This window comes from Vicugna pacos, chromosome 19 (genome assembly GCF_048564905.1).
Source record: "Vicugna pacos chromosome 19, VicPac4, whole genome shotgun sequence".
Lineage (NCBI taxonomy): Eukaryota > Metazoa > Chordata > Mammalia > Artiodactyla > Camelidae > Vicugna > Vicugna pacos.
In genome coordinates, this window is record NC_133005.1 from 20581482 (window position 1) to 20608949 (window position 27468).

Here is a 27468-nt window from a genome sequence, read left to right on the forward strand (position 1 = left end):
ACCAAAGAAGATAAACTGATGGCAAATAAGTAAATGAAAATAAAAATTCGAATACCATTAGCCACTAGGAAAATGCAAAGTAAAATGACAATGAGATAGCACTACACACCTACCAGAATGGCTAAAATGAAAAGCTGTGACAGCACCAAGTGCTGACAAGAATGTAGAGAATCTGAATCCCTCATATATTGCTGGTGGGAATACAATACAGTACAGCTACTCTGAAAAACAATTTGGCAATTTCCGTATGACTCAGCAATTGCACTCTTGGGCATTTATCCCAGAGGTAAGATATTCACACAAAAACCTGTACACGAAAGTTCATCACCATTGTATTGTTTTGACTACTCATAATAGTCAAAGCTGGAAACAATTCCAAGGTCCTTCAATGGGCGAATTGTTAAACCGGGGAACACCCATGCCATGGAACACTACTCAGCAGTAAAAGAGAATGAACTATTGATACACACAACTTGGATGAATCTCTACGGAATATGCAGTGGAAATAAACCTCAAAGGTTACATATTGTATGATTCCATTTATATAATATTCTTTTTTTAAATTGAAGACAGTCAGTTTACAATGTTGTGTCAATTTATATATATAATATGCTTGAAATGACAAAATTATACAGATGGAGAATCTGCTAGTAGTTGCCAAGAGTCACAGACAGCAGTTGCGGGTAAGGTGGGAGGAATGTGGGTGTGACTATGAAAAGGCAGCACAAGGGAGCCTTGTAATCAAACTGCTCTGTATCTCAAGTGTGGCAGTGATTACAGGAATCTACATCTGTGATAAACTGCACAAAACTAAGCACACACTCGCAAATACTTATAAACATAAAACTGAGTAAGACTGGTATATTGTATCAGCGTTAATTTCCTGGCTCTGCTTTTGGGCTATCGTTATGCAATATATTATCACTAGGGGAAGACAGAGGAAGGATACAGGATCTTTTTGTATTATTACTTACAACTGCATGTGAACCTACAATTATCTCATAATAAAAAGAAAGTCCACTAGAAAGAAACCTAGACCAATGTATGTGTGGACATGTTTGAGAGAATGCATTTGATTTGAGAGCAAACATTAACCCACCCACACATACACTAGAATAAATCCCCAAACTGAGTAGTGAGCAAACTTACGTGATGGACGCTGTCTGAGAAAAGGAGCTCTATATCTTGCCTTCTTTCCTCAGTGAAACCCAGATGAGTGTAGGAAATCTGAGTGCAGAGAGAACCCTGGTAGAGCTCAGGGTGGCAGTAAGGCCTCCCAGTAGAGTTGGCTGTGTGCACATGGCAGGCTGAGCCAGCCCTTTTGGGGCTCCCAAGAACTAGCAAAGTCTGGAAGTAACAGCATGAGTTGCATACATTTTTGAACAGCCCAGAAAATCCAGAGTCCTAGGTAATTCACTGAGTCATCTTTGGCCCAACACAGAAGCTTAGAATATCCTGTGAATCAGGAGGAGCACAGGAGTTGGCTGAGACACAGTAAGGCCCCAAGGAATCATACAGTCAAGGATGAGGGTTAGGCCAGCAAGGGCTTGGGTGAAATGAGTAGCAAAGACAAGGTTGAAAGAGTACATCTTGTGTGATGCTTATGTGGACAGTGATGACACAGACCAGAAGCCATTTGCCAATGCTTTGGATTTCTGAAAGCATCCTGGAAACTTGGGCAACAACTGACTGAGATTAAGGTGACACCACCACAAAATGAAGCTCACAATGGAAACTGAGTTCAATTTAGATTGTGAAAATTGAAAGATATTTCTTGCATAGCTGCATTTTTCTGCTGAGATTCATATCCATGACACCAATAATTTGCTAAAAGAAGAGAGGTAAGGGTTCTGAGTAAGTAATAAAAAGCCAGTTTTACCAACTGTCTAGAGAAAAGGCCGTACTGCTCACATCAGGGGATTGATTCTAATGGAGCATGGGGTAGGTGACGTGGGTGAGATTCAGCACTGGGAGCATAGCCCTTGGGTGGTGGTCTCCATCAGTCCTCAGGCAGGGCAGCCTTACCTCTGAGTTTTACCTCTTCCTACTCTCCTACTCTTCCTACTCTCCAATTCTTAGAATTCTTTCAGTGGGACCCTGAGTTCATTGTCCTGACTGTCCTCTCAGGCCCCTATATCAGAATCCCCCAGTGCTCCCTCTCTGAAGTTGATTTGTGGTATATGAGGGTTTTAGTCTCTCACTGGAGGGGGCAGGGTATAGCTGATGCTGCCTGTACCCCATACATCTCCCTTGGCACTCACCTCTGCATACCAAATGCTGTACTATGAATACTTGTAATTGCCTGTATTCTGCCTGAGGTTTGTTTTTTTTTCTGGCCACAGGAACATGCTTGGTCCATGTATCAGGCCAGCTAGCCAGAAATGCTGGAGAGTTAAGGCCCCCAGAAGCAACTCTCAACCAGTGATGAACAAGCTGTTGATGGATAGATAGCCCAGCTGTTCACCCCTTGGGCCAGACATCTCAGAGGTTTGTGTTCTGCCCTGTATCCCAAAGTTCCAAGACAACAGAGCTTGTTGCCCACAGTGATACCTCACTTGAAAAACACACCTTATTTCAGCTTCCTTCCCTTCCCTATATCACGTCTACATTGATCTAACTGGTACTTCCTGGGAATCACTTCCACACCAATTACTTGCATTTGAATTCTTGTCTGAGTCTACTTTGGGGGAGAACTGAAAACAAGATCAGTAGTAAATGCTGGTCAGTATAGCAAACCAAATGAATTGTGTTAAATAAAGGAAGCCAGATTCAAAAGACTTCACACTGTATGATTCCATTTATACGACATTCCAGAAAAGGTAGAACTATAAGGTTGGGGAATAGATCAGTGGTTTCAAGGGGTTAAGGGGGTTGACAACAGAAGAGTAGTATGAGAACATTTTTTTAGGGTGATGGAATTGTCCTGTAGCATGATTATGGAGGTGGTTACATGGCTCTGTGCATTTTTTAAAACCCACATAACTAAATACTATGAAGAATAAATTTCGCAAAGGCACAACTTGCCTTAAAGACACATGGAATCACATAGTCCATACCTGACACTTACATTGGATGATTCTGAGGTCCAGGGAGGGAAAGAGGCTTTCCCAGGTTCCACAGCTACTTCAAGACAAAGCTGGGACTGCCTGTGAAGCCTCAACAGTGTTAGTCTAGTGCTCTTTCCAACAATAAGTGGGGTCTTTGTCACTTAGCCAATTTACCTCAAAAGTCTATGCCTCTAAGAAAAACTTATTCTAAAGATGGCACAAGGGCAATGTCATCTTGGTGACAACAGTCCTTAACATATCAGTGTCTCAAGTCTCTCGGCTCCAGTCCTCCTAGGTTCATCTAATATCACACTTATGGGGATTCCCATACCTCCCCACTGTGTTGGATCCCCTGCTGCCTGTATCCTGTCCTTCTTTTTGGTCTACTCCCTCAGTTTGGTAGAACACATCCTTCAATTATTTCCTAGAAAAGAAAGCATGAGCAAGAGATTATGCATATGTCTTTATTTTACTTGTTTCTTGATTGATATAGTTTGGCTTGTAATAGAATTCTGCATTGAAAATCTTTTTTTTAAGAATTTTGAAGATATTACTCTAGTATTCTACCTTCCAGTGTTGTTGGAACAGTTCCAGTGAAGAGAAGTCTGAAGCCACTCTGATTCTTGAGACTTCGTGTATGACTTTTTCTTTATCCAAATTTGTGGAATCTGCTCTTTGTCTCCAAGGTTCTGAAATTTCACAAGTATGTGGCTTGGCTGGACTGTTTTTACCCATTGAACAAGGTACATGGTAGGCCCTTTCAAACTGGAAATTTATGGTTTTTCATAAATGGTTTTTCTTGAATTATCTCATTAATAATTTCTTCCCCCCTTCTTCTGAAATGCCTGTTATTCAGATATTACGCCTTCTACACTACTACTCCTCTGTCCTTCTTTTCTTTCCTAAATTTCTTTGTTTTGTGTTTTGGATTTATTTTTCTGGGAGACAAACCTAGACTTTGTTTCCCAAACCATCTATTGAGTTTTTCATTTCTGATGTCATGTTTGTTTGCTTGTTTGTTTTAAAAGCTTATTTTTGTCTCCTACTTTTTAAAATAGCACCTTATTCTTGTTCCATGGGTGTAACATCCTCTTATTCTTGAGAGTAAATCTTGCTTTCTTCCAGCTTGCTTTTTTTCTGCTTATTTTGATTGTTAGTTTGCTTGTTTGTTTTGATTTTATTATTTGTTTTCTGTCTTCCATGTTAGTTTCCCTCAGATATCTGATATTCTGCAATGGATATTATTAGTGTCCTGCCCATGCCCCCGTGAATGTTGGCTGTTAATGGATCACAACTCTCCCCTTCTCTAGAGAATTGTCCTCAGCCAGAAACTGTCTTTCCTGGAAGGTTATGGCCTCTTCCCTGGCAGCCCGCAGCCAATGACTGATTAATACGTGGGTATGAAATAGGTTTCTTGCTTCAAGGTGAGATCAACTCTGTGATGCAATTACACTTCAGGGCTCCCTGTGGGATCTGACAAGGCTATACTCTAGTGAAGACCACATCCTTGCTCATCTCCTTCCCAGCTGCTTCTGGGGATGGAGGTGGTGGAAAGGAGAGAGGAAGGAGGCTTCTCCAGGCAGCCACCCTCAATAAATCATGTGCATCTGAATCCTCAGCTCAGCCTCTGTTTCTAGGGAACCTAAGATTAAGAGCAAAGGCCTGAGGTGGGAGGATATAGCTCAAGTGCTAGAGCTCAAGTGCTAAAGCTTAGCATGCACAAGGTCTTAGGTTCAATCCCCAGTACCTCCTCTAAAAAAACAGATAAATAAATAAACCTAATTACCTCCCCCCAAAATAAATAAGTAAATAACAAAAACAAAATTTTAAAAAAGACTACTTACAAAGAGAAAAAAAGAGTAAAGTCTAGCCCTAAGTGCAGGAGTCAGGCTTGTCTACTCAGAGATTCACTGTTGGGAGACAAGGGTGGTCATTTATTGGAAATGTCAAGGCTGGTATCCTTAGTTCTTTCCTTTTTGGCTGGTCTGGGTTCCAGAGAAGAGGGGTAGAAAGTGGCTGACAGTGATTTGCCCCCAGTCCCGAGACCCTCTGTTTTACCCTCTCCAGCGAATAAGTCTCCAGGCCTCTGCCTGGTGGGAGAGTGCCCTGAGCTTGCAGAGTGGGAGAAGGGAATTAGGACTGTAACTGCTTCCCAATTACCTTTCACCCAGTTCTTCTGATTTTTCGCCTACTCAGTTCCAGAGGTATCAAAAAGTGCCAATTTCTTTTTTCTTTTCTTTCTTTTTTTTTTTTTTTTTTTGCTTTCCCTCCGGGATTTTGCCATGAAAGCAGGGCTGTTCTTAGCTTTCCCTGGTGTCAGCTTTCTTAGGACTGCTAAATCAATTATCACTCATTCGTCTACTTTCCAGCTTCCAAAATTCTTTTTTTTCATGTTTCTTCTGCTGTTCTCATTGTCCTCATAAGTTTCCATCTTTTTAAAAAAGAATCCCTTTATAGTAGTTGTAGTGGGTTTCAGGAGAGAACTAAAGTAGATGTGTGGGTTCAGTTCATCCTGTGGATGACAGACAGGTGAATGAGAACTTCAGGTAAGGGAGCCAGAGGCCTGCAATAGAAGCTATGTCTCCCCATGGAGGATACCCACCCCCTACAGAGTTCAAGTGTCTTCCCCAGGCATAGCCTTAGTCTGCCTCTAAGGGCATAAAGGGCTGAGCCCCAATTATGATCCTGTAGTTTGGAAGGATAGAAAGATAAATCAGGGAAGCCTGCCTAGAGGAGGTGCTGCAGTAGTGGGAGAAGCAAAAGAGGGGTACTGTCATCTTTCTAATGTGAGAGCTCCTCCCTTTTAGCTCTGATTCTATGACTCTGATGACAGAATTCATTCCAGAGAACCTGTCTGCTCTTTTTCCTTCCTCTTTTCCTGTCCCTTGTTTTGGGATGAGGTGATGGTGGTTGAGACTCAGTTGGGTAGATTGGGTAGGTTGAAATGGAGGCGGATGTAAACCACTGTAGTTCCTTTTTCCTAGAATGAGTAGGCAAAGATATTATCCTACTTCACTTCCTCTTTCAAACTCAGACCTAAGAAGCCAGCAGAGAGAAAAGGTAGTGACACAATGGGGTGGGAGAACTCAGGAGGGTCAGGAATTGCGGTGACGCTGCCGTTCTAATTGTGGGGGTAGCGGTATGGGCAGGAGTTGCTGAGCCATGCAGCTCACCTTGCTATGCAGACATAAACTGATTCCCTGATCTTGGTCTATAAGCAGAGGGGGGATGGAAGTCAGTGGATAAATTTACTCCAACTTCCTCATCATTGGGGAAGACAGTATTGAGGCTGTTCCACAAAGTTTCTCAGTGGGTTCCCAGCAGGATGGAGCCCCAGTTGCTCATGGCAGTAACTGGCCCATCAACACACATTGGTATTGACTCCTCTCCTCTCCTTGTTTTCCCCATTTCTTCACTTCTATTTCTTGGGATCACTTCCGAAGTAAATTACCTGCATCCTAGCCCTTATCTCAGGGTCTGCTCTTGGGAGATCTGTACCAAGAAAGGCATCATCCTCCAACCCAAAAGCAAGTCTGAGCAGACTACACCATCCCTGGGAAATAGTGGCTCCATTTTCTCTGTCTGCAACTGGTCTCAGCTAGGAAGCTCCCACCAGAGATCCTGAGCACATTTATGTTTTTATTTTGTTTTCTCACAGTTTTACTGAGATATAATTGACATAAAGCAATGCATAAGGCATAAGTTTAAAGTGTACAGCATGATTTGACTACCTCTATCATGAACTGATTACTACAGTAAGTTTAGTGAACATCCATCTAATACAGATACAAAATTAAAGACATTTTAAAATGTTTTTTCCTTGTGATGAGAATGCTTAGGATTTACTTTTTTAACAACTTTCATTAATAACATAGAGCAGAGTTATTTATTTTTATCGTGTTGTATACTACATCCCCCGTACTTCTTTAGCTTATAAGGGGAAGTTAGTAACTTTTAAATTCCTTCATCCAATGTCCCCTCTCCCAAGCCCCACCTGCAGTAACCACAAATCTAATCTCTTTTTCCATGGTTTGTCTGTCTGTTTTGGAGTATAATTGTCCTACCACGGTTGGCCTGCTGGTGGGCAGTGACCATTCCTGGCATGGCTGACTGTGGGGGTCCAGGGTATCTCACCGCTGGTGTTGATTCACTGGTCAGTGAGGCTGAATCCCAGGATAGCTGGCTCGTTCCAAGGTGTCTCGGAGCTGATGTCAGCCTGCTGGTTGGTGTGGCTGGGCCTCAGGGGGTCCCAGTGCTGGTGTCAGCCTGTTGATAGTCCTGGGGTCTCCTCAACCTGCAGGGCCCTGGGGGTCCTGGAGTTGGTGTCAACCAGCTGGTAGACAGAGCCAGGACCCAGTGGCTGGCAGTGGAGCTCCAGAAGTCCCATGGCTAGTGCTGGTGCACTGTGTGTGGGACTGAATCCTGGGTTCTCTGGGGGAGTTTTGGGCTCAAGGGGTCTTAAGGCACCAGGCCTGCTGGTGGGTGGAGCTGTGTCCCTACCTGACTGACTGCTTGGCCTGAGGCTTCCCAGTACCTCTGTGGACAAGGCTGGATCCAGGTGCTAATAATCTAGAAAGAAGATTCCAAAATGGCACTTGCCAGCACCAGTGTCCTTGTGGTAGGATGAGCTCCCCAAAATGGCTGCTGCCAGTGTTTATGTACCCAGCGTGAGCTCCAGTTGCCTCCTGCCTCTCTAGGAAGCTCTCCAAGATCAGCAAGTGGGTTTACTCAGGCTCCTTTCAAATTACTGCTTCTGCCCTGGGTCCCTGAGCATGTGAGATTTTGTGTATGCCCTTTAAGAGTGGATTTCCCATAGCCCGCTGGGCCTCCTGAAAGTAAGCTCCTCTGGCCTTCAAAGCCAAATGTTCTCGGGTTAGTCTTCATGGTGCAGGACCCCCAGGCGGGGAATCCCGATGCGGGGCTCAGATCCCTCACTCCTTGGGAAGAACCTCTACAAGGGTAATTATCTTCCCATTTGTGAGTCACTCACCTGGAGGTATGAGTCTTGACTATACTGTGTCTCCATCCCTCCTACCTGTCTCATTGTGATTCCTTCTTCCTATCTTTAGTTGTAGAAGATCTTTTCTGCTAGTGTTCCAATTTATCTCATCAATAGTTTCTCTGTAAACAGCTATAGTTTTGATGTGCCTATAGAAGGAGGTGAACTCAGGGTCTTCCTACTCTGCCATCTTGGCCACTCCCAATTGTCCCATATTTATATTTTTAGAAGCTCTGAGTTCTGTTTGAGTGTTTGGGCCTGCATGTGCCAGAAAGGAAACAGAGTTTGTTGGTGGCTGAAGAAACAGAATCCTTGACTCCAGAATCCCACATCCAAGAGTGGACACACAGCCTGACCTGAAGCTACTATGCACATTGGAACTACATTTCCTCCCCTGTTCCCACTGTCTCACAATCACGCATCCATAACCTGCATTGACAAGCAATTCCACGCCACTGTGGGCAGGATCACACCCCAGCTGGAGGTCCACATGGGCTGTGAGGATCTGAGAATCACTGGGAGGGCTCTTAGCAGGAAGAACCCCAACAGGAGGCTCTGAAATTATCTGACAAAGGGGCTCAGGGAGCACAAGAGCACCCCTCAGGCTCTCACAGAAATGGTGGGACTCCCATTCAGAGCTCTAGATAATTAAGCTGCTAAGTGATTGGTCAATATGAGGGATGTTTTTCTGAGATAGTACCCACCACTCAACAGATGGACTGGCCCCACTAGATGTGGAGGACAGGCAAAGGGTCAGACTGTGCACAACCTTCAGATTTCTAGCTTCTATTTGAAAGACTGATTTTTCCCTTTACCAGTCAGGCAATCATTCAACAAACTTGCATTGAACACCAGATCCAAGATGACTAAAACCAGCTCCTGCTCCCACTACACTTACTATCTGAAAAGCTGCCATTCCAAAATGAGTCACAAACATTTAATTTAAAATTAGATATCATTTCTTTTCCGGAAGGTAGAGGAGTTAGAAGGACTTCGGACCATCATGGTAGGGGCAGAGTTTTCTGAGAAATGGGTTGAGGGTGAGAAAAATGTTTTAAACGAAGTATAATGTAGGAAAAGGATGCAAAAGGACTAGAGGGAGGAGAGATAGAAAGAGGGGCATCCTCTGAAGCCCCCAACAGTGAAGCCACTACCCCTGGAACAAGGGAACATGTGAGCTGAGAAAGCCACTACCTCAAGTTCTCGATGCTGCTAGTTTTGGGGTACCCACCTAAACTGCCCAGACCCTCTTTAGTGCACCCATAACACACCCCTATATGCATTTTGCCTAGAGAAGTAGGGCGGTGGTTGGGAGTGGTCAGAGGGGAATAGAATCTTCTGTATCACTAGACAGCTTAGCCAGTTGAAGACACCAAGGAGACCAAAACTCTGACTTATTCCTCAAAGGGGACAAGGAACAATTCACCACTAGGGACAGAAAGGCAGGATTCTCCCTTAAATATGGTGTAAAACTGTGGCCAGGTCTATTGGGAGACTTTCTCCCTGACTCCAAAGGTCACTTGGGCTAGCTGATGCCTCAACAAAATTTTAATACGATGGATCTCCCTGAAAATAGCAACTGAACATGGCCATTACTCCTTATGTCCTTACATTAGAGCAGGCAGATAGCTAGATATGAGCAGAGAAGAGGGGACATCAGAAACACATCAAAGATGAAACACCTGCTCTGGAAATGGCTGGAAAATAGGGCTAAAGTGCCTCTGGGGCAGGGAGAGAGAAAAAGACTGTAACGTGGGCCGATCTGCATATCATGAGAATTGATTTGCATGAGAATCCAGCAATAGGTCTGGAGAGGGATGAGGAGGCCTAATTTAGACAGAGTGAGAAGTATCAGCAAACTAGAGTTGAGAAGGCCCTCCTGATAACTGCTCTAATTGAGCTAGCAAGGAAGGGAGAGAAAGGAAAAGGATCCCCGAGTTCTTGGCTTCAATGGCAGGGGCAAGGGTTAGGTGTTGACAGACTTTCTTTTGTCATGCTCTACCTAGCACATGCCTCTACCTAGCTTTCACTTTGGGAGGCTGCCACCACTGGGTAACTTCTTGAGATGTTCACTGAGGTTTCTGTCTTTATCCCTCCACATGCCTCCCCTCCCCAACCTGTTGGAGGTTTATTGTTTGCCAAAGCAGAAGGAACTTGCCCTCAGGCACTTTCCACAAAGACCTTTGCTTCCCAAAGTTAAGCACCTGAGCTGTTCATAGTTTAAGTGAGGGGGCCTGGAGGGTAGGGGAAGGAAGGTAGGATGGGGGACTTAGGGACTGAGGAAAGGTGGACAATCATCTCTGTAATTTCCCCAAGCTCCAGTGCCCACACACTGAAGAGTTGATGACTGTGAGACCTGCTGACTGCAGACTTCCAGCAATGCCAAAGACTTCTGTGGCCCAGGAGTGGCAGAGCCAAGGGGTTGGGAACAGGAGGGTGTCTCCGCTGAACACACTGCCTGCCAAAGACAAGAGGCCTCCCCTGATCCTTGGAGCTGCATTAGATAAACCCTAGGCCCTGGTATTACGGGAAGAGCTAAGTCCCCCTAAAACAAAGGTCAGTTTCTTGCCTGCCTTGTGGAATGCGAACTTGGGTCTGAAGAGACTAGGTCAGTGCAGCTAAAGTAATGCACTCTTTATTGCACACACTTCTCTCCACTATCTGATTAGATTCTGGGTCTCAGAGGTCTGAGACCTGCTGCAAATGAAACAGACGGAGGAAGAGGGCTGTGTGCACATTTTCCCCAACAGATTGATGCCACTCCTGTGTCCCCGGCATGCTAGCAGGTTGGATGCTAGTAAGGAAGTGGCATTTCAAGCTTTCACTTTAAAAATGCTTACAGGACACGAAAAAACACTAAACACAAAAGAGATAAGATCCATCCGCACCAGCTCCTCTCGTGGCACAACCTCAGTGGGAGGGGCGGGGCGGGGCGGGTATCTGAGCGCCGCGCCTGCGCACTCCAGACTCTGAAGCCAGGGAGGGCTCAGCGAGGGGGGCGGGGGCTGCCCGGGCATCCGGGTCCCTCACCCCGCCCCCGCTGTTGAATGAGAGGCGCGGCGCCCGCCCCTCCCCCGCCGGGCCCGCCCCTCGCCGGGGGCCGCCGCGCGCAGTCGGCTGTTGCCACCTCAGCTGCGCTGGGTCCCGACAGACTCCTGCAGCTCGCCGCCCTCCGCCCGGCGCTGACGGTCCTGCCACGCTCGCCACCGCCGCCGCCGGCACGACCGAGTAAGTGAGCGAACGAGGGCGGGGTCGCCGAGGGCCGTCGTCCCCGGGCTGGCGCTTAGGGAGCCGGGCGGGTCCGGGTTCGGGATGCTGAGGAAACCGTGGGCCCGCGCCAGCCTCCCCACTCACACTCCCGGCGCTTTGAGACTGGGAGCTGGGAGCGGTGGGACAGTGGCCCCAGGCCGGGAGGGACGCGGAGGAGAGCTCTTCCTGAGCCTCAGGGTGAGTCCCGCACAAAGGGAGGCGCAGGGCTGTCACCCGGAGGTCAAAGAGGGAAGGTTTGCGGCGCCTCGAACCCCCGCTAGCCTGTGCCCGGCGTCGGGTCTCCGGGCGTGGGAGGTGGCTGAGAAGAGCAGGGAGGCAAGGACGGGGATTGTGAGGACGGCTGCCTCGGTGTTGGCGATGGGAACGCGCCTTGGGGGGCGCGGCGTGGCAGTGTTTTCCTGGTCCCCATCTGCTCCTCCCCTTTCTTTGTGGCGTTTGTCTCGTGCCCGTTTGTCACTGTGTATAAGGCTGTGGTCTGGGGTGAGATCTCTCTCCTCAGCTTACTCATTAATGAAAGTCAGGTGCTGACCTCCTGTCGGTGGGTGGGGGCCGTGTGTGCTTCCACAGGCCAGAGAATTAAAGACCCTCCTTTGTTTCTGGAGACCTCATGGTGCATGTGTCACCTATGAAATGAGAGAATCCGAGATCATTCAGAAGGGTTTGAGGAAAAAAGACGTATTACTTCATCACATCTTCACCCAAGTCTTCCCCTGATGTTCTTTCAAACAGTATTTCTTTGTTTCTTACTGTACAACCGGTGGGTTTTGTTAATTGAAAATGTGTGTGTATAGACTCAAATACATGAATATCTAGAACACTTGGCTTTTGGGGTTTAGTTAATGGTAATATATTAATATATACGTATGAGAAAACTCCTGTGCATATAGGACACTGCTTTCTGGGTTTAGTTAATTGGTAATATGCCTATATATTCCAGTATATCTAGGACACTGTTTTCTCAGCTCCTCAGTACAGGTAGATTTTGTTTCTTCCTGCCTCTGGCTGAGCTTATAAGAAGGTGGTCCAGCAGGTTCTCTCCACCTCCTTGCTTTCCTCACCCCCCTTAATGCTTTGGCAAAGGATTTTATTGCATATTACCCCGACATGCACCCTTGCTTTGATCTGAATTTTCCTGTGTTCTGTTGTCTGGTTGTGCAGCCCAGCTCAATGGCTCCTCTTACAGGACTATTGGAAAACAGAACACCTTTTATCATTGTCCTCATCCCCAGAGAGAGGAGGAAGCTCTGCAGGTTCCCACAGACTTTGGCTCTGACTGCCTGACTTTGTTGTCTTAGTGAAGTTATGAGGAGTCACAGTTAATGCAGACCAATTAAAAAGAAGCAAATGTAATAACACCAACTATTCCTTGCTATTTCACTCGGACCTCGTCTCTTTTTAAACAGATTTTTTAAGCTTTAGAAGATGGTTGGCTTTTCAGTTTCTTTTTTACCGGTATAATTTTGCAGTGACAGGAAATTAGCTAAACTCAGTTACTATAAGAAGCATACCTCCAAAATGTATTTTTATTATAATCTTTTGATTCAAAATAGTAGTGGTAAAATTGAGGAGCTTATTAGACGATATGAATAATTGAATTGATTCACTTTTAAGGTTCTCTTTAAGACTATTATTTTTAATCACATATATTTTAATTCCATGTATTTTAATTAGTTTTCAATGCAAAATGAAATGTAAACTAAGCAGTCTTCTACAGCATTTCTTTATGTATATTCCCTCTGTTAAAAAAATTTTGTTTTTAATTTGAAAGGGAAATTTTCCATTGGTTGGAACAGGATCCATTATTCTTGGTAAAAATCTTAACTTATGTTAGCATGGTCAGATTCTTTTTTTGTAAAAGTTAAAATTAGTAAAAGTTTATTTTTCAGTTTGGAGAAGTTTTGGTTTTATGATGTAAGACTTAAATAAAATTTTAATATAAATGAATTTAACTCAAAACAAGCTAACTTGAAAACAAGGGCTTCTTTAACTAGTGTCACTAATATTGAAGCAACCCCAATAATTTATAAACTGTTTACATTAGTTTTTTTTTTTAAGAATCCCCTTAAAACAAATCATAAGAGGAAGTCTTGAGTAAACAGAGTAGTATAACCGGAATTGTCACTGAAATAGGCTTGCATAGTACCGAAGTATTGTGGAACTTTAGTTTTGCAAGAGTGACTTAGCTATTTGTATCAACAAAGGAAACTAAAAACAACCTGGACTTGTTATTCAGCATTCTGTTAATTAAAGTCTTTACCAATCCATAGTTTAGCATTTTTGTAGTATGATGATTGAAGAAAAATTCTAAAGTCATTTCTATGTTGTCACAATAGGTTAAATTTTAAAAATTAATTTATAATTATTTTATTTTGAATTACTTTATTTAAATTATTTTAAATGATGTTTTAGTATTAAATATAATCTTTATTTCATTAGAAATACTAATATTATTATGTTAGTGATGGTAATGGTATATACAATGACATTTTGTTACCCTAAACTGGATCCATTATCCTCCCAGCATTTTCTGTCAATAATTGTTTTCTGTTTCAAATGGAAGTTTATTCTGAAATCAGTAATAATGTTATTATAATGTATTAGCTCAAACTATATGAAATTGCCATTTTTTTAGATTGAGAACTAGTCAAAAATCAGTGGTTTCATATGGTTCAATTACTTTCAACTCTTAGCAGTTTCTTCGGGTATTTATATTTATTTCATTTTTAATGTTTGAACTGCTATTTGTTGACTTTCCACCTTTGAATATTGTCTGTGGAGTTCTATTTTGGAAGTTGAGGACCTAGTTGTCCCACACAACCATCCTTCGATCCCCCTTTATACCTATACTTTACAGTTCCCAGTTAAGTCAGTATTCAGTATTTATATGACTGTAACGATGTATCTATTATGCACAGATGAGCCATTACATTTTCTTTCTTATACAGCTTTTATTTCTTCCAAGTTAAATAATTGTCACTTTTGTTTGCTTGCTTTTCATTTGCTTAGTTTTCTTTGTACCAGTCACTAATTCATCCTCAAATTCTGACAGAACTGATCCTCTTTCAGCATTTTCAGATAACCTCTGTTTCATTTCTTTTTCTTAGCTGTCATCCAGGACTTCCCTTTTTCATCATCTTGGGAATTCTCTTTGCCTTCCTCCTAGTTGGATCCTTGATTTCCTAGATCCTGTGTTTTCCTTATTCTTTAGTAGCTTCCTGAGAAAGGGCACCTACAAACTCTGAAATTCCTTCCTGAATTCAGAAGTTTCATGTCTGAAAATGTCTTTATTTTACCTTCACACTTGAATGGTGGTTTAATTGGATATTGAATTCCAGATTGAAAATTAGTGTCCCTCTTTTGAATGCTTCCAGTGTCGCTATTGAGAAGTATAACGTCATTCTAATCCCCATTCCTTTTTCCTCCCACTCTGGAAGATTTTAGAATCCTCTTTTTTTTCCTGGTATTCCTGACATTTCATGATATTCCTTGAAACATCTTTTCCTTTTTCTTTCCTTTTGCTTATAGGGCAGATAATATTTTCCCAAAATGAGTATATATATATGTGTGTATACAGACACACAGACCTATATATCATCTCACCCAATTTGCTATTCTTACGGTGTTGATATACTTCCATTAAGTGGTGGGGTCTTTGTTTCCTCTCCTTAAAGCTTTGCGAACATGAATGCTCCCCAGGATGTTTTGGGTCTTAGGCCAACATCCTGGTTTAGGAGCACAATTGGATAATCAAAAGCATGCACCCTGAGGGGGTATTTTAATTTTTCTTCTTAAATTTTAAATGGAATCATCAGTTTACTTTTAACCGAAAATAACAGTTAACACCAGAGAAAGTTTCTTCAGGTAGTAAAATGCAGTCAGTCTTAGAATCAACACGAGGACTATCAGGTGCACATTAGGAAGTGATAGAACCATTCATGACCAAAAAGAAACGGTTTTTAAACTTCGTGATTAAATATGTCATGACTAAATATGACAAACACATTATTTGCAAGAATTTCTGTGATGAGAAGATGGAAACAAATAGTTACATAGACCATGGCTTGTTTGGGTATTGTCACTGATTTAGTGTTTATCTCATGGATATGTGTTTTTTAAACCCATGAATTTTTTCTATTTACAGCTGTTTTATCCCTCATCTAATTTCCCATGGGTACACATCAGTGGCTGAATATTGCTAGAGAACTTAAGATTTATGACCAAAAATCTGAAGTAGGCTCTCAACACCGGCCTCTAAAAGCTACCAGATTCCTAATAAGATCTTTCTGTCTGTAACTAATTTCTCCCTGCTCTTTAAACTCATGAGCAGCTCACCCTTCCCCATGCTGATAAGCAGGCTTCATACTTCATTGAGGGTTTAGAAGTTATCACATACCCCTCATTCTTCCCTCACCAAATCTGTAGATCTGCCTTCCCTAGGATATATATTTTCTGTTTCTTTTCTATCAGAGGCCAGCTCCCCTCCCCACCATATTCTCCCTCATACCTACCCATGGACTTGACTTCCACATTTGTGCCCTCTCTCACATCCTCATTAACTTTACAGGGCACCACCCATGTCAGCATACACAAATTCTCTGATACTGCCCATTTTTAAAAACAGAATAAAAGATTAAAACAAAACAACTTTCCCCTGACCTCATATCCATCCCCTTCTGTTTACCTTCATGGGTAAATGTCTCAAAGAGAAGTCTGCATTTCCTCCCTACCTCCTCTGTACTATATGTATCACTCTACGAAATTCTGTTGTTGACTGAACTTTTGGTCTCTTACCCCCCCCACTAGAAAGTCAACTCCAGGAAAGCGAAGAACTCATCTATCCTGTTTACCATTATATGTCTAGGACAGCAGTTGACAAAAGTACTTACTCAATATGGGGGCAAAAAAAGAATAACTGACATTTTTAACCTGGTAGAATAGCTTTTACTTTTTAAAAATTTCTAACAAGAAAATCAATTTTCATTTATTTTTTAAATTATTCTGTACTTTCTGCTACACTTAGAATTGAAAAAATTATGAAGACTGTATTAACAATTGAATTTTCCCCTATTTTACATTACATTTCATTTTTTTTTTTTTTTTTTTTTTTACATTTCATTCTTTCTTAAGTATAATTTAACATTGGCAGTCTCACACCTGGATTCTGGAGTCAGACTGCTTAGAGTTGAATTCTAGTTCTTTCACTTTTTACCACGTGACCTTGGGCAGATTTCCTAACCTCTTTGTTTCTTCATCTGCAACATGGAAATAAGAATAGTACACACCTCATATGTTGGCTATGTGAGTCAAATGAGGTAATATGTAAAATGGTAAACTCAGTACTTGGCATAGGGGTTAATGAATGAAAAATAATTATAATTATAGTTATTGTTTGTATATTCTTCTCTACTTTCTAATATTTGATCTGACTTGGCCACTGTAATATTTTTGTTTATAATACTATATTTTCTAGAGTATATTGGCTATGAATGTGATACTCCTATTTTTAGTTTTAAGGTCTTTTTCTGATTCCTTGACCCTCTCTTCCCAAGATTAGCCCACCTGATAGATTGGGTAAATGATCTACAACTGACAGATTAGCAGCCTATACCACTTCCCAGCAGTCTGGTCATTTGATAAGTCATTTGATCACTTGATAAAATATTTTTATTTCTAGCCAAGTCCTGTTCCTTGTATATTTGGCTTGCCCAGAGGTGAGGTTCCTTCTTCATGTTCGTCCTTATTAAATTTTCTTATTTCCGGAAATGGAACTTTTAAAACACCCAGTATGTCATCAACAGATTTTTTAGAAGTAGCTATAAGATACTGCTCTTTTCACTTACTAGCTAGCTGGGAAGATAAAAATATGTGGCAACACAAAATCCACTGCAGGACCATATGAGGAATAAAGGCAGGTTCTATAGAAGTTCAGAGTAGAGAGTCGCATCTTGCCAGCCTTAAAGAAGTCTTAAAACTTTTCTGCATGTAAAATTATCTTGATTTTTGTTTTGAAAGTTTGCTTAATGGTTTAGATTTTAAGGTAGATAATACACAAGCTAAAATTGAAAGCAGTTTTTAATTTTAGAAATTGTTTCTTGAAGTAATCGACTTAGCAGTAAGTAACTCTACCTCTTTCTTTTCTTATCTTGGTAGGCAGTGGAGACTCCTCCAATTATGTGAGCATTTCAGACGTCAGACTAGCATTGGGTAAATTTAGAGTTCAACAAGAATGCCAGATGGTTTGAAAGGAATTGTGAGCACTCCAACTAGTGCAGTCCATTGAAAGCCAGCTGGCTGAGCCTCATCTGCTCTGGAGGTAGGAACCAAACACTTTGTTCCATGCCAGCTGGCCCAGGAGTAACTGGCCAGTGGCCTTACTTTTGGTTGGGTTGTTCCAGGGAAAGCCAATTTGGGGCCTGAATCTGCCCTAAGGACAGTATGACATAGAACAAGCCTGAATGGCAAGGGAAGGAAGCCCCTTTTTAGATAGCATTACGAGTGAACCTCATGTTGAGAATTTGCTCTGAGAATGTGCAATGCAACTTGAATTTTTAATAGAGTCAATACTGTTTGATGTATTAGAGTTACTTACTACTTAAGTATCTATAGTGAATGTTTTTATATTATAAATAACTTCCAGTTTACCAGCTTTCAATGTTATTGTTTTCATTTATTGACTCTTCATGAAATGAGGTTTGCCTCTTCATTTTCTTCTTCTTCTAAAGTTTCGGTCATTTGGATTAGTATAAATTTTCATCTTGTCATAAAGCTTGCTCTCCTATAAACCATATGCTTCTGTAGAACATTAATTATGTGTGTTTTAAAATCTGTCTCATTTTGTCTGTTATTTATGTTTTCCTAACTAAATGGGTGTTTATATCAGATACAATTCTTCCTTTAGCAAACTAAATGTCATAATAATTTAATTGAAGACAAAAGTACAAATATGGCACTGCAAGTATAATGAGCATTCATTTAATTTGATGACAATGTTTATTGAATTCTCAAAGTTAACAACTTCACCACAGTCTATCAGTATGCTTTATGTTACCTTAAAAAATTTTTTTTAATTTGGAGACTGAATGGTGCTGCATTACCTATGTTTGTTAAAAGTTCATCTAGGCAAACCGAAAAATTATGAATTACCTGTGTCTCTTTATTGTTCTCTCCCAAATCTGAGCATGAAAAATTTTGCTCAGTGATATAAACTTGAAATAGAATCTAGGTATCATATCCAAATAGGCCCTTCATCTTGTACTGAAAGAAAAAGTTTGGCAAATAATGAAACACTGAAGTATGAGCTAATATAGTTTATGGGAAATTGGTGGGAAGATAAATCAAAGGTGTAGGCTTTCATTCTTTTCCTTTAGTGCAAAAGAAATTGCAAAACTTCTTCAGAAATATGTTAGAAATCTCTTGTTTGTCTATAATTGAATGAAAATGTTTACTTAAACTTATTGATTGTCCCTGAAAACAAGCCAGAGGAAATTTTGTGGTAGTGAGAGATTTTTTTTTTAAAATCATAGGACAGTTTATCAGTAGCCAGGGGCAATATTATACCCAGAAAATCGTCTTACACGTTAGCTAACCTCTACTAAAAAAACTTTTATGTCAGTATCTTTACACATGTTGCTTATTTACTCCTTACAGCAACCTTCAAAGGGTTATTTATGGATGATAAAATGAAAGGTCAGAGTAACCTGTTCAAGTTCACAAGCTCAGGGGCCAGGTTTAGAACCCAGGCCTTCATCCTCCAGCCTACCACGTGTCTCAGTTGATACTGTCAACTTTCACAAGAATGTTAAGTCTTTACTATTCAGATGCTATCCTGCACTGGCACTTTTTGGAAGACTATTGATAGAGGAAATTCAGAGACCTTTGCAGAAAATGGCTGGAGAAAAGGAGAGATTTGGAGATTGGAGATTCTACATTTTTTTTATCTCTTCTGATAATCTAGAAGTAATTGACTGTTGAAGAACTACTACACTAACTACAAATGAGGTAAATAAAAATGACTTGTTAGAATGGGGCAACGGGACTGTGTAGTTTCCTAGCATTGCTGTAACAAATTACCACAAAATCGATGGCCTGAAACAGCAGAAATTTATTCTCTCACAATTCTGGAGGCCAAAAATCTGAAGTCAGAGTGTCAGCAGAGCTGCTTCACTCTTTCCAAAGACTCTAGGAGATAATTCTTGCTTCTTCCAGCTTTTGGTGGCTGGAGTTACTTGGATTGTGGCTACATAACTCCAGTCTCTGCTTGCGCGTTCACGTGGTCTTCTCCTCTTTCTTATAAAGACAATGTCATTGGACTTACCGTTCATCTAGATAATCCAAAACTCACAGCATTCAGTTAAAAATGCAGCTGTGAATCCTGTTCTCTGTGTTTCAGTTTTCTCTATTTCAATTCATTACCACCATCTAGTTAGAACTCCAGATTACATAAAAGCATGACACAGTTCTGAGGGAGGAAACAGCTGCATTCCTAAAGTTTTTTGTTTAACCTATTCTGCAAAACTGCTTGTTCTCTGCCATGGGTTTTCAGTAGTCAAACCTACCTCAGGAATAAAACACTGTATATCATAGCTATCTGACTATCTTAATCTGTTTGGACTGCTGTAACAAAATACCATAGCCTGGGTGTCTTACAAACAACAGAAAGTTCTCACAGTTCTGGAGTCTGGGAAACCCAAGATCAGGGCACCAGCAGGTTCAGTGTCTGGTGAGGGCCCACTTTCTGGTGTATAGACAATACTTTTCGCTGTCTTTTTGCTGTATCCTCACATCGTGGAAGGGACGAGGAAGCTATCTTAGGGCCTTTTTTTATTGAGACCTCTTTTATGTGAATGGCACTGTTCCCATTCATGAGGGCCCTGCCCTCCTGACTTAATCACTCCCAGATACCATCACACTGGGAATTAGGTTTCAGTATATGAATCTGGGGGGAGGAGGGAGGAACATGTGTCATACATTGAGTCTATAGCACTAACTGTATAATATGAGGAGAAAATTGATGTTTTCCTTATAACTCATTCAATTTCTAAATAATCAACTGTCATACTAATTTTTTTCATTGATCCATTTATTTTCTATCCAAGGTTAATATTACTTACTAGATTTACCTGTACTGTTTTTCAGACTTCTCTGTTAGTGAGGTTCTTCTTCTTAATTTCTTTTATTATAAAAAATAGTAAATACACTCAAAAGTAGAGCAGAGGTACAACATATCCCCATATGTCCATCATTCAAGATTTTGACACATTTGTTTCATTTGTCCTTTTTTCTTTTATCTTTCTTTGATGAGGTATTTTAAAGCAAATTCAAGACATTTTTGTACGTATACCCTGACATACTTCTGTATGCATCTCTAAAAAATAAGGATATCGTCTTATACAACCAAAATGCTATTCTCGTACCTAATAAAATTAACAGTTACTCCTTGGTATTATCTAATAGCTAGAGCCTATTCAGGTTTGCCCAATTGTCTCCAAATATCTTTTTCAGAGATAGTTTGATCACACCAGGATTCAAAGTCCACAGATCACATTTGGTCATTTTGTCTCTCATGCCTATTTTGATCTAGGTCAGTTCCTCCCTCCTCCCTTTCTCCCCACATTTTTTTTGTGTGTGTCATGGACTAGTTACAGGAACCAGGTCAGTTGTCCTGTGGAATTTCTCACATTGGGGATTTGTTTGCTTCTTCACAGTGTCAGTTACTCTGTTCCCTATATTTCCTACAAATGGAAATTAGCTCAAGAGACTTGATTAAAACATTTAAATTTTTGGCAAGAATACTCAGAAGGTGCTTAATATCCATCACATTCAGAGGCCTGCTGTTGTCTGGCTATCTCACTTACAGCTAAAGACCCTACTGATGGTCATGAGAGTATCAGATATTTCAACAGTGTGGCAAAATAGTGATTTTCTTATTCTGTCCTCTCTTTCACATTTACTAGCAGGAATTCTGTAAAGAAGACCTGTGTCTCCTCATCTGTTTGGGGTTACTCTGAAATACATTTTGTGCGAGAGACTGCCAAATAATCTTAACACTATTATGTTCTCGATAAAAGATAATGAGTTTGAATCAGAATAAAAGGAATTGAGTTAATCTTTTCTTTTAATGAGTGTTACAATAAAATTCTGAGTACTGTAGCAAAATGTGAATGATTGCTTTTCTTTTACAATTAGGAATGTACACTCCAGTTGCTCTGAGAGTTAGAGATAAATGAAAGTCTTTTATAAATTAGAATGATGCAGTAGAGAGGAAAGAGTACTAACTAGACTTTTATTTTAATTTTTAATTTTATTTATTTTTTTAAATCAGTCTTTTTGAGGGGGATCAGGGAGGTAATTAGAGTTTTTAAAAAATTTAATTCATCTATTTTTAAATGGAAGTACTGGGGATAGAACCCAGGACCTCATGCATGTTAAGCACGTGCTCTACTACTGATCTATATCCTCCCCCTAGATTAAGATTTAAAAATTGGAAGGGAATATAGCCAATATTTTATAATAACTATAAATGGAGTATAATAGTGAATTACTATGTTGTACACCTTTAACATACTATTGTACATCAACTATACTTCAACATTTTATTAATTAATTTTTTTAAATTAGGAGATTTCCAGAGTCAATTTGGTCCAGCCCCTAAATGTTTAATCCATTCGTTTTTCTTAGACTGGGCTTTTTGCATATGTCTATCCCTAACATTTTTGCCGGTATTTTCATGAAACTGTACGTAGACTAAAGAAATCAAGGTTATGTGTTATAGAATTGATGCTTAAATGTCTTTAAAGGCAGGGAGAATTCTTCACCATTGAATATCATTCTTTTTCTTTAAATTGTGCTTTGTGAGAAAGAGTCCTTTGATCGCTGTTTCTAAGCAAACCTAATCAGTAAAATTATTGAATAAAATCATGCAAATAAAGCCTTATTTTTCCTGTTCCATTTTACCTTAAACCAGTTGTTTTTATCTTCTAAATTTATATATTCTGGGGAAAATAACCTTGATATCAAATAAAAATTAAACATGTCAGTGTTCTTAGTTTAGTGAACATCTCTAGACAGCCTCTTATCATATTTGAGAAGGCCATTAAACGTATGTGCTAGTATGATTTCTCCATAGGCAAACCCTTGCTATAATTATGCTGTTTATTTTAAAATAATAATACTGTGGGTCTTTTCTGAAAGATACAAAATGGCTTTACAAAGGGATACCTCAAAAGACCATAGGTATGATCAGTATACTTATTGTTAGTCAGTTGAGCTGATTATTCCTCATCAGGACTCTAAAATGGTTTTAGAACTGAAAATTACATTTCCCTACCTATTGAATTAAAACAGAGGCTCCTAGAACACCTACTGTATGCAAGTCATTATGCTAGGTGCTGACTAGTAGGGTTGATTTCACTATTGAAATAAAGATTATTCAAATAAATAAGATTTTAAAAAGAAGTATGCACTTCTTTTAAAAAGAACTCTAGGAAATTGTGTTTCAGCTATGTTGCCTCCTTGCCCTCATTTAATGTAGCCAGAAGCCCCTGAGCTAGAGCCCCATCATGCAGTCTTCATCCAGTTCCTGTGTTTGTTAAGTGCTTTGTGGGGTAGAAAGTGGTAGAGCACAGGGATTAGTGGTGTTGAATCTCTGCTCTTTGGAGGCCGTAAAGATTGTACATTCTCTTTTCTATCTTATGCCAGAAACAAGGATGGTTTTTTCTTTTTCAGAAATATTGCAGTTATTTCATCCAGTATGCTGCTTAGATTTACCATCTTACCTTTATTCATGTGAATAACTATTTATTGAGTATCTTATAAGTGCCAGATATTGTTCAGTCTAAATTTATAGAAATCCTACATCTTGTGATAATACATTGTTATTGAATACCTCCATTACATTTAATGAAGTTAAGGTGTAGTTCACTTGAATTTATTAGCTCTGAGTTTGTAATTTTAATGTTCTTTTTCTGACATTTTACATATGTTCTGGCTTAAAAGTTCCTGTAAAGCTGAGGAAAATTGGCTCCTCATTAGGAATTTCATACTTTCTTCAGGCTAAGATAACTAACTGCAAATGCAATGAATTTAGTAGAGAGGAGTCTGCATTTAGATTTTATTCAGACTAACTTCCAGCTTTTAAAAACCTAAGCATATATTTTTGCACAGTAACTTACAAATTTATTTTCATAAAGGCAAAAAAGAAGTGAGGTGATGTAGTGAGAAGCATGTGGGATTTGAGTAAATTCTGGCCTTACTATTTGTTAACTGTGTGGCTTTGGTGAACCACTACCTCTCTTAGCCTCAAAAGAGGTAATTATAATGGAATACTTCTGAGTTACTGAGTTTATGATTGAGTAACTTGAGAGTTACTGTAAGTATAGTTTATATCCTTTAATACAGTGCTCTCCTAATAATTGTTGTTAGGCAGGCAAAGAGTAAAACAATGGAAAAAGTAAACACGGAACAATCTTTGCTACATCTCAGTTCTCTTTTTTTCATAAATTCGAGACCATTTATGCTGCCATTTTAGCCTGGCTACCAAGCTGTGGCTGGTTAGAGATTCCATTCCAGTTTCTTTCATCGGAGTCTTATAGTTTGCCAACTACAGATCTTTTACCTCCTTAGTTAGATTTATTCCTAGGTATTTTATTCTTTTTGATGCAATAGTGAATGGGATTGTTTTCTTAATTTCTCTTTCTAGTAGTTCTTTGTTAGTGTATAGAAATGCAACAGATTTCTGCATATTAATTTTGTATCCTGCAACTTTACCAAATTCATTGATGAGCTCTAGTAGTTTTTCAGTGGCTTCTTTAGGATTTTCTGTGTATAGTATCATGTCATCTGCAGATAGTGAGAGTTTTACTTCTTCCTTTCCAATTTGGATTCCTTTTATTTTTCTTACCTGATTGCTGTAGCGGGGACTCTCTCCTCCCTTTTTATTACATAGTTTTATTGAGACATAATTTAGATCCCATATAGTTCATTCATTTAAATTGAAAAATACAGTGGTGGCTTTTGGTATATTCACAAAGTTGTGTGTCCATTATCACAGTCAATTTCAGAGCATTTTCATTATCATTATCCCAAAAAAGAAACCCTGCTCCTCTAATCATCATTCCTCAATGCTGCCACCCCCCACCATTACCCACTGTTAAGAAATCACTAACCTACTCATAGTGTCTCTTTAGATTTGCCTTTTCTGGGCTTTCATATAAATGGAGTCATGCAATATGTGGTCCTTTGTGACTGGCTTCTTTTACCTAGCATGATGTTTTCAAGGTCTAGCCATGTTCCCCTTTTGTTACATTAAGATTCTTAGAGGCACACAGACCTAGGGAGAAGAGATAAAGTGACTTTTTTTAAATGAAGAAAGTTCATTGGCGTCCCATGACTGGTTGTTACTCATAAATGATGAGAAAAGCCCTATAAACAATTACTGTGGCTGCCAACCAAAGAATGGTGTTCCAGTATAAAATGTGGAAAAGATTCGTGCCCCAGCATTCTTTTTTGCTGCATTTATGTATGTTAATAATGTCATGATTATTGCTACATCTTTTAATGCAATTAATAATAATGTGTAACTCTATGGTACTGTTGTACAGTTTTACAACTGTTGCACCACTGTCATTTTTATTTGCTATTTTCCTCTTGTAACTAATTTTCCTGCTGAATGTTCTGCATAACTTACACATTATTATATAATACCTATGGTTACATGCTACATGTTACATGCTAATAATTGTGGTTATATACTACATTTTTAATTTTTATGTGAGCTTGATGAGCTAAATGCTAGATATTTTCTTTGAGGACAACCAATAATTATATACTAGTATAAGTGAGTTGGTAGAAACAGGATACATAGGAATACAATCCTAAGAGCATATTCCCCTCAAATTGCAATTTAAAAAGAAAAAGTCAGCCTTTTGACTTTGAAAAACCTAGCCTCTTTGTGCCTCAGATTCTTCCTCTGTAAAGTGGGGCTGTTAAACACTTAATTTGTGATGATGGTCTTTAACTCTGTGATTCTGTGAAGATGATTGGTAAATGTATTTTTTTAAGCATTTTAACTGTTTTTGTTGTTTTACAGTAATTTTTACAAAATTAACCTGGATTTTTTAACCAGTCACAGAACAATGACTGTTGATGGCTTTTTTTTTTAATTTTTTTAATAGTCATTTTACAGTGTGTCAGTTTCTAGTGTATAGCATAATGTTTCAGTCATACATATACATACATTTATTCATTTTCATATTCTTTTTCATTATATGTTACTACAAGATGTTGACTATAGTTCCCTGTGCTATACAGAAGAAACTTGTTGTTTATCTATTTTATATATAGTAGTTAATATTTGCAAATCTCGAACTCCTGATTTATCCCTTCCTACCCACTTTCCTCCCAGTAACCATAAGTTTGTTTACTATGTCTGTAAATCTGTTTCTGTTGTGCAGATAAGTTCATTAGTATCTTCTTTTTTCTTTTTTTAGATTCCACATATGCGTGATATCATATGGTATTTTTCTCTTTCTGGTTTACTTCACTTAGAATGATGATCTCCAGATCCATCCATGTTGCTGCAAATGGCATTATTTTATTCTTTTTTATGGCTGAGTAGTATTCCATTGTATAAATATACACTGCAGCTTCTTTTTTTTTTACATTTTTTATTGATTCATAATCATTTTACAGTGTTGTGTCAAATTCCAGTGTTCAGCACAATTTTTCAGTCATTCATGGACATATACACACTCATTGTCACATTTTTTTTCTCTGTGATTTATCATAACATTTTGTGTATATTTCCCTGTGCTATGCAGTGTAATCTTGTTTATCTATTCTACAATTTTGAAATCCCAGTCTATCCCTTCCCACCCTCTACCCCCCCCCCCCGGTAACCACAAGTCTGTATTCTCTGTCCATGAGTCTATTTCTGTCCTGTATTTATGCTTTGTTTTTGTTTGTTTTTGTTTTTTAGATTCCACATATGAGCTATCTCATATGGTATTTTTCTTTCTCTTTCTGGCTTACTTCACTTAGAATGACATTCTCTAGGATCATCCATGTTGCTGCAAATGGCATTATGTTGTCGGTTTTTATGGCTGAGTAGTATTCCATTGTATAAATATACCACATCTTCTTTATCCAGTCACCTGTTGATGGACATTTAGGTTGTTTCCATGTTTTGGCTATTGTAAATAGTGCTGCTATGAACATTGGGGTGCAGGTGTCATCCTGAAGTAGATTTCCTTCTGGGTACAAGCCCAGGAGTGGGATTCCTGGGTCATATGGTAAGTCTATTCCTAGTCTTTTGAGGAATCTCCACACTGTTTTCCATAACGGCTGCACCAAACTATATTCCCACCAACAGTGTAGGAGGGTTGCCTTTTCTCCACACCCTCTCCAGCATTTATCATTTGTGGACTTTTGAATGATGGCTATCCTGACTGGTGTGAGGTGATACCTCATTGTAGTTTTGATTTGCATTTCTCTGATAATTAGCGATGTTGAGCATTCTTTCCTGTGCCTATTGGCCATTTGTATGTCTTTATTGGAGAATTGTTTGTTTAGGCCTTCTGCCCATTTTTTGATTGGGTTGTTTGTTTTTTTGTTATTAAGTTGTATGAGCTGTTTATATACTCTGGAAATTCAGCCTTTGTCAGTCACATCATTTGCAAATATTTCCTCCCATTCTGTAGGTTGTAATTTTGTTTTGCTTATGATTTCTTTTGCTTTGCAAAAGCTTATAATTTTAATTAGGCTCCATGTATTTATTTTTGCTTTTATTTCTATTGCCTGGGTAGACTGCCCTAGGAGAACAGAGCTAACGTTTACATCAGAATGTCTTGCCTATGTTTTCTTCTAGGAGGTTTATAGTGTCTTATCTTATATTTAAGTCTTTAAGCCATTTTGAGTTTATTTTTGTGTGTGGTGTGAGGGAGCGTTCTAACTTCATTGATTTACATGCAGCTGTCCAGTTTTCCCGGCACCACTTGCTGAACAGATTGTCTTTTCTCCATAGTATATTCTTGCCTCCTTTGTCAAAGATTAATTGACCATAAGTCTGTGGGCTTATTTCTGGGCTCTCTATTCTCTTCCATTGATCTATATCTCTGTTTGTGTACCAATACAATGCTGTTTTGATTACTGTAGCTC

The 27468-nt window shown here is 39.7% G+C and overlaps 1 protein-coding gene across 4 annotated transcripts in view; it reads left to right on the top strand.

Annotated features, from left to right (window-relative positions):
* The first annotated feature begins 11108 nt into the window (after positions 1-11108).
* Positions 11109-27468, top strand: part of RNF24 (ring finger protein 24) — a 55805-nt gene continuing 39445 nt past the window's right edge. For 2 of the 4 annotated variants that reach the window (XR_012061657.1, XM_072943869.1), the window contains exons 1-3: positions 11114-11274; positions 17467-17629; positions 18964-19314. Coding sequence is in view for 3 of the 4 variants with exons in the window: in XM_072943869.1 (XP_072799970.1) it covers positions 19310-19314 (5 nt within the window). In the remaining variant the exon portion in view is untranslated. Of the gene's footprint in view, positions 11275-17466; positions 17630-18963; positions 19315-27468 lie in introns of all 4 variants that reach the window. The other 2 variants (XM_072943870.1, XM_072943871.1) reach the window with 2 other exon arrangements.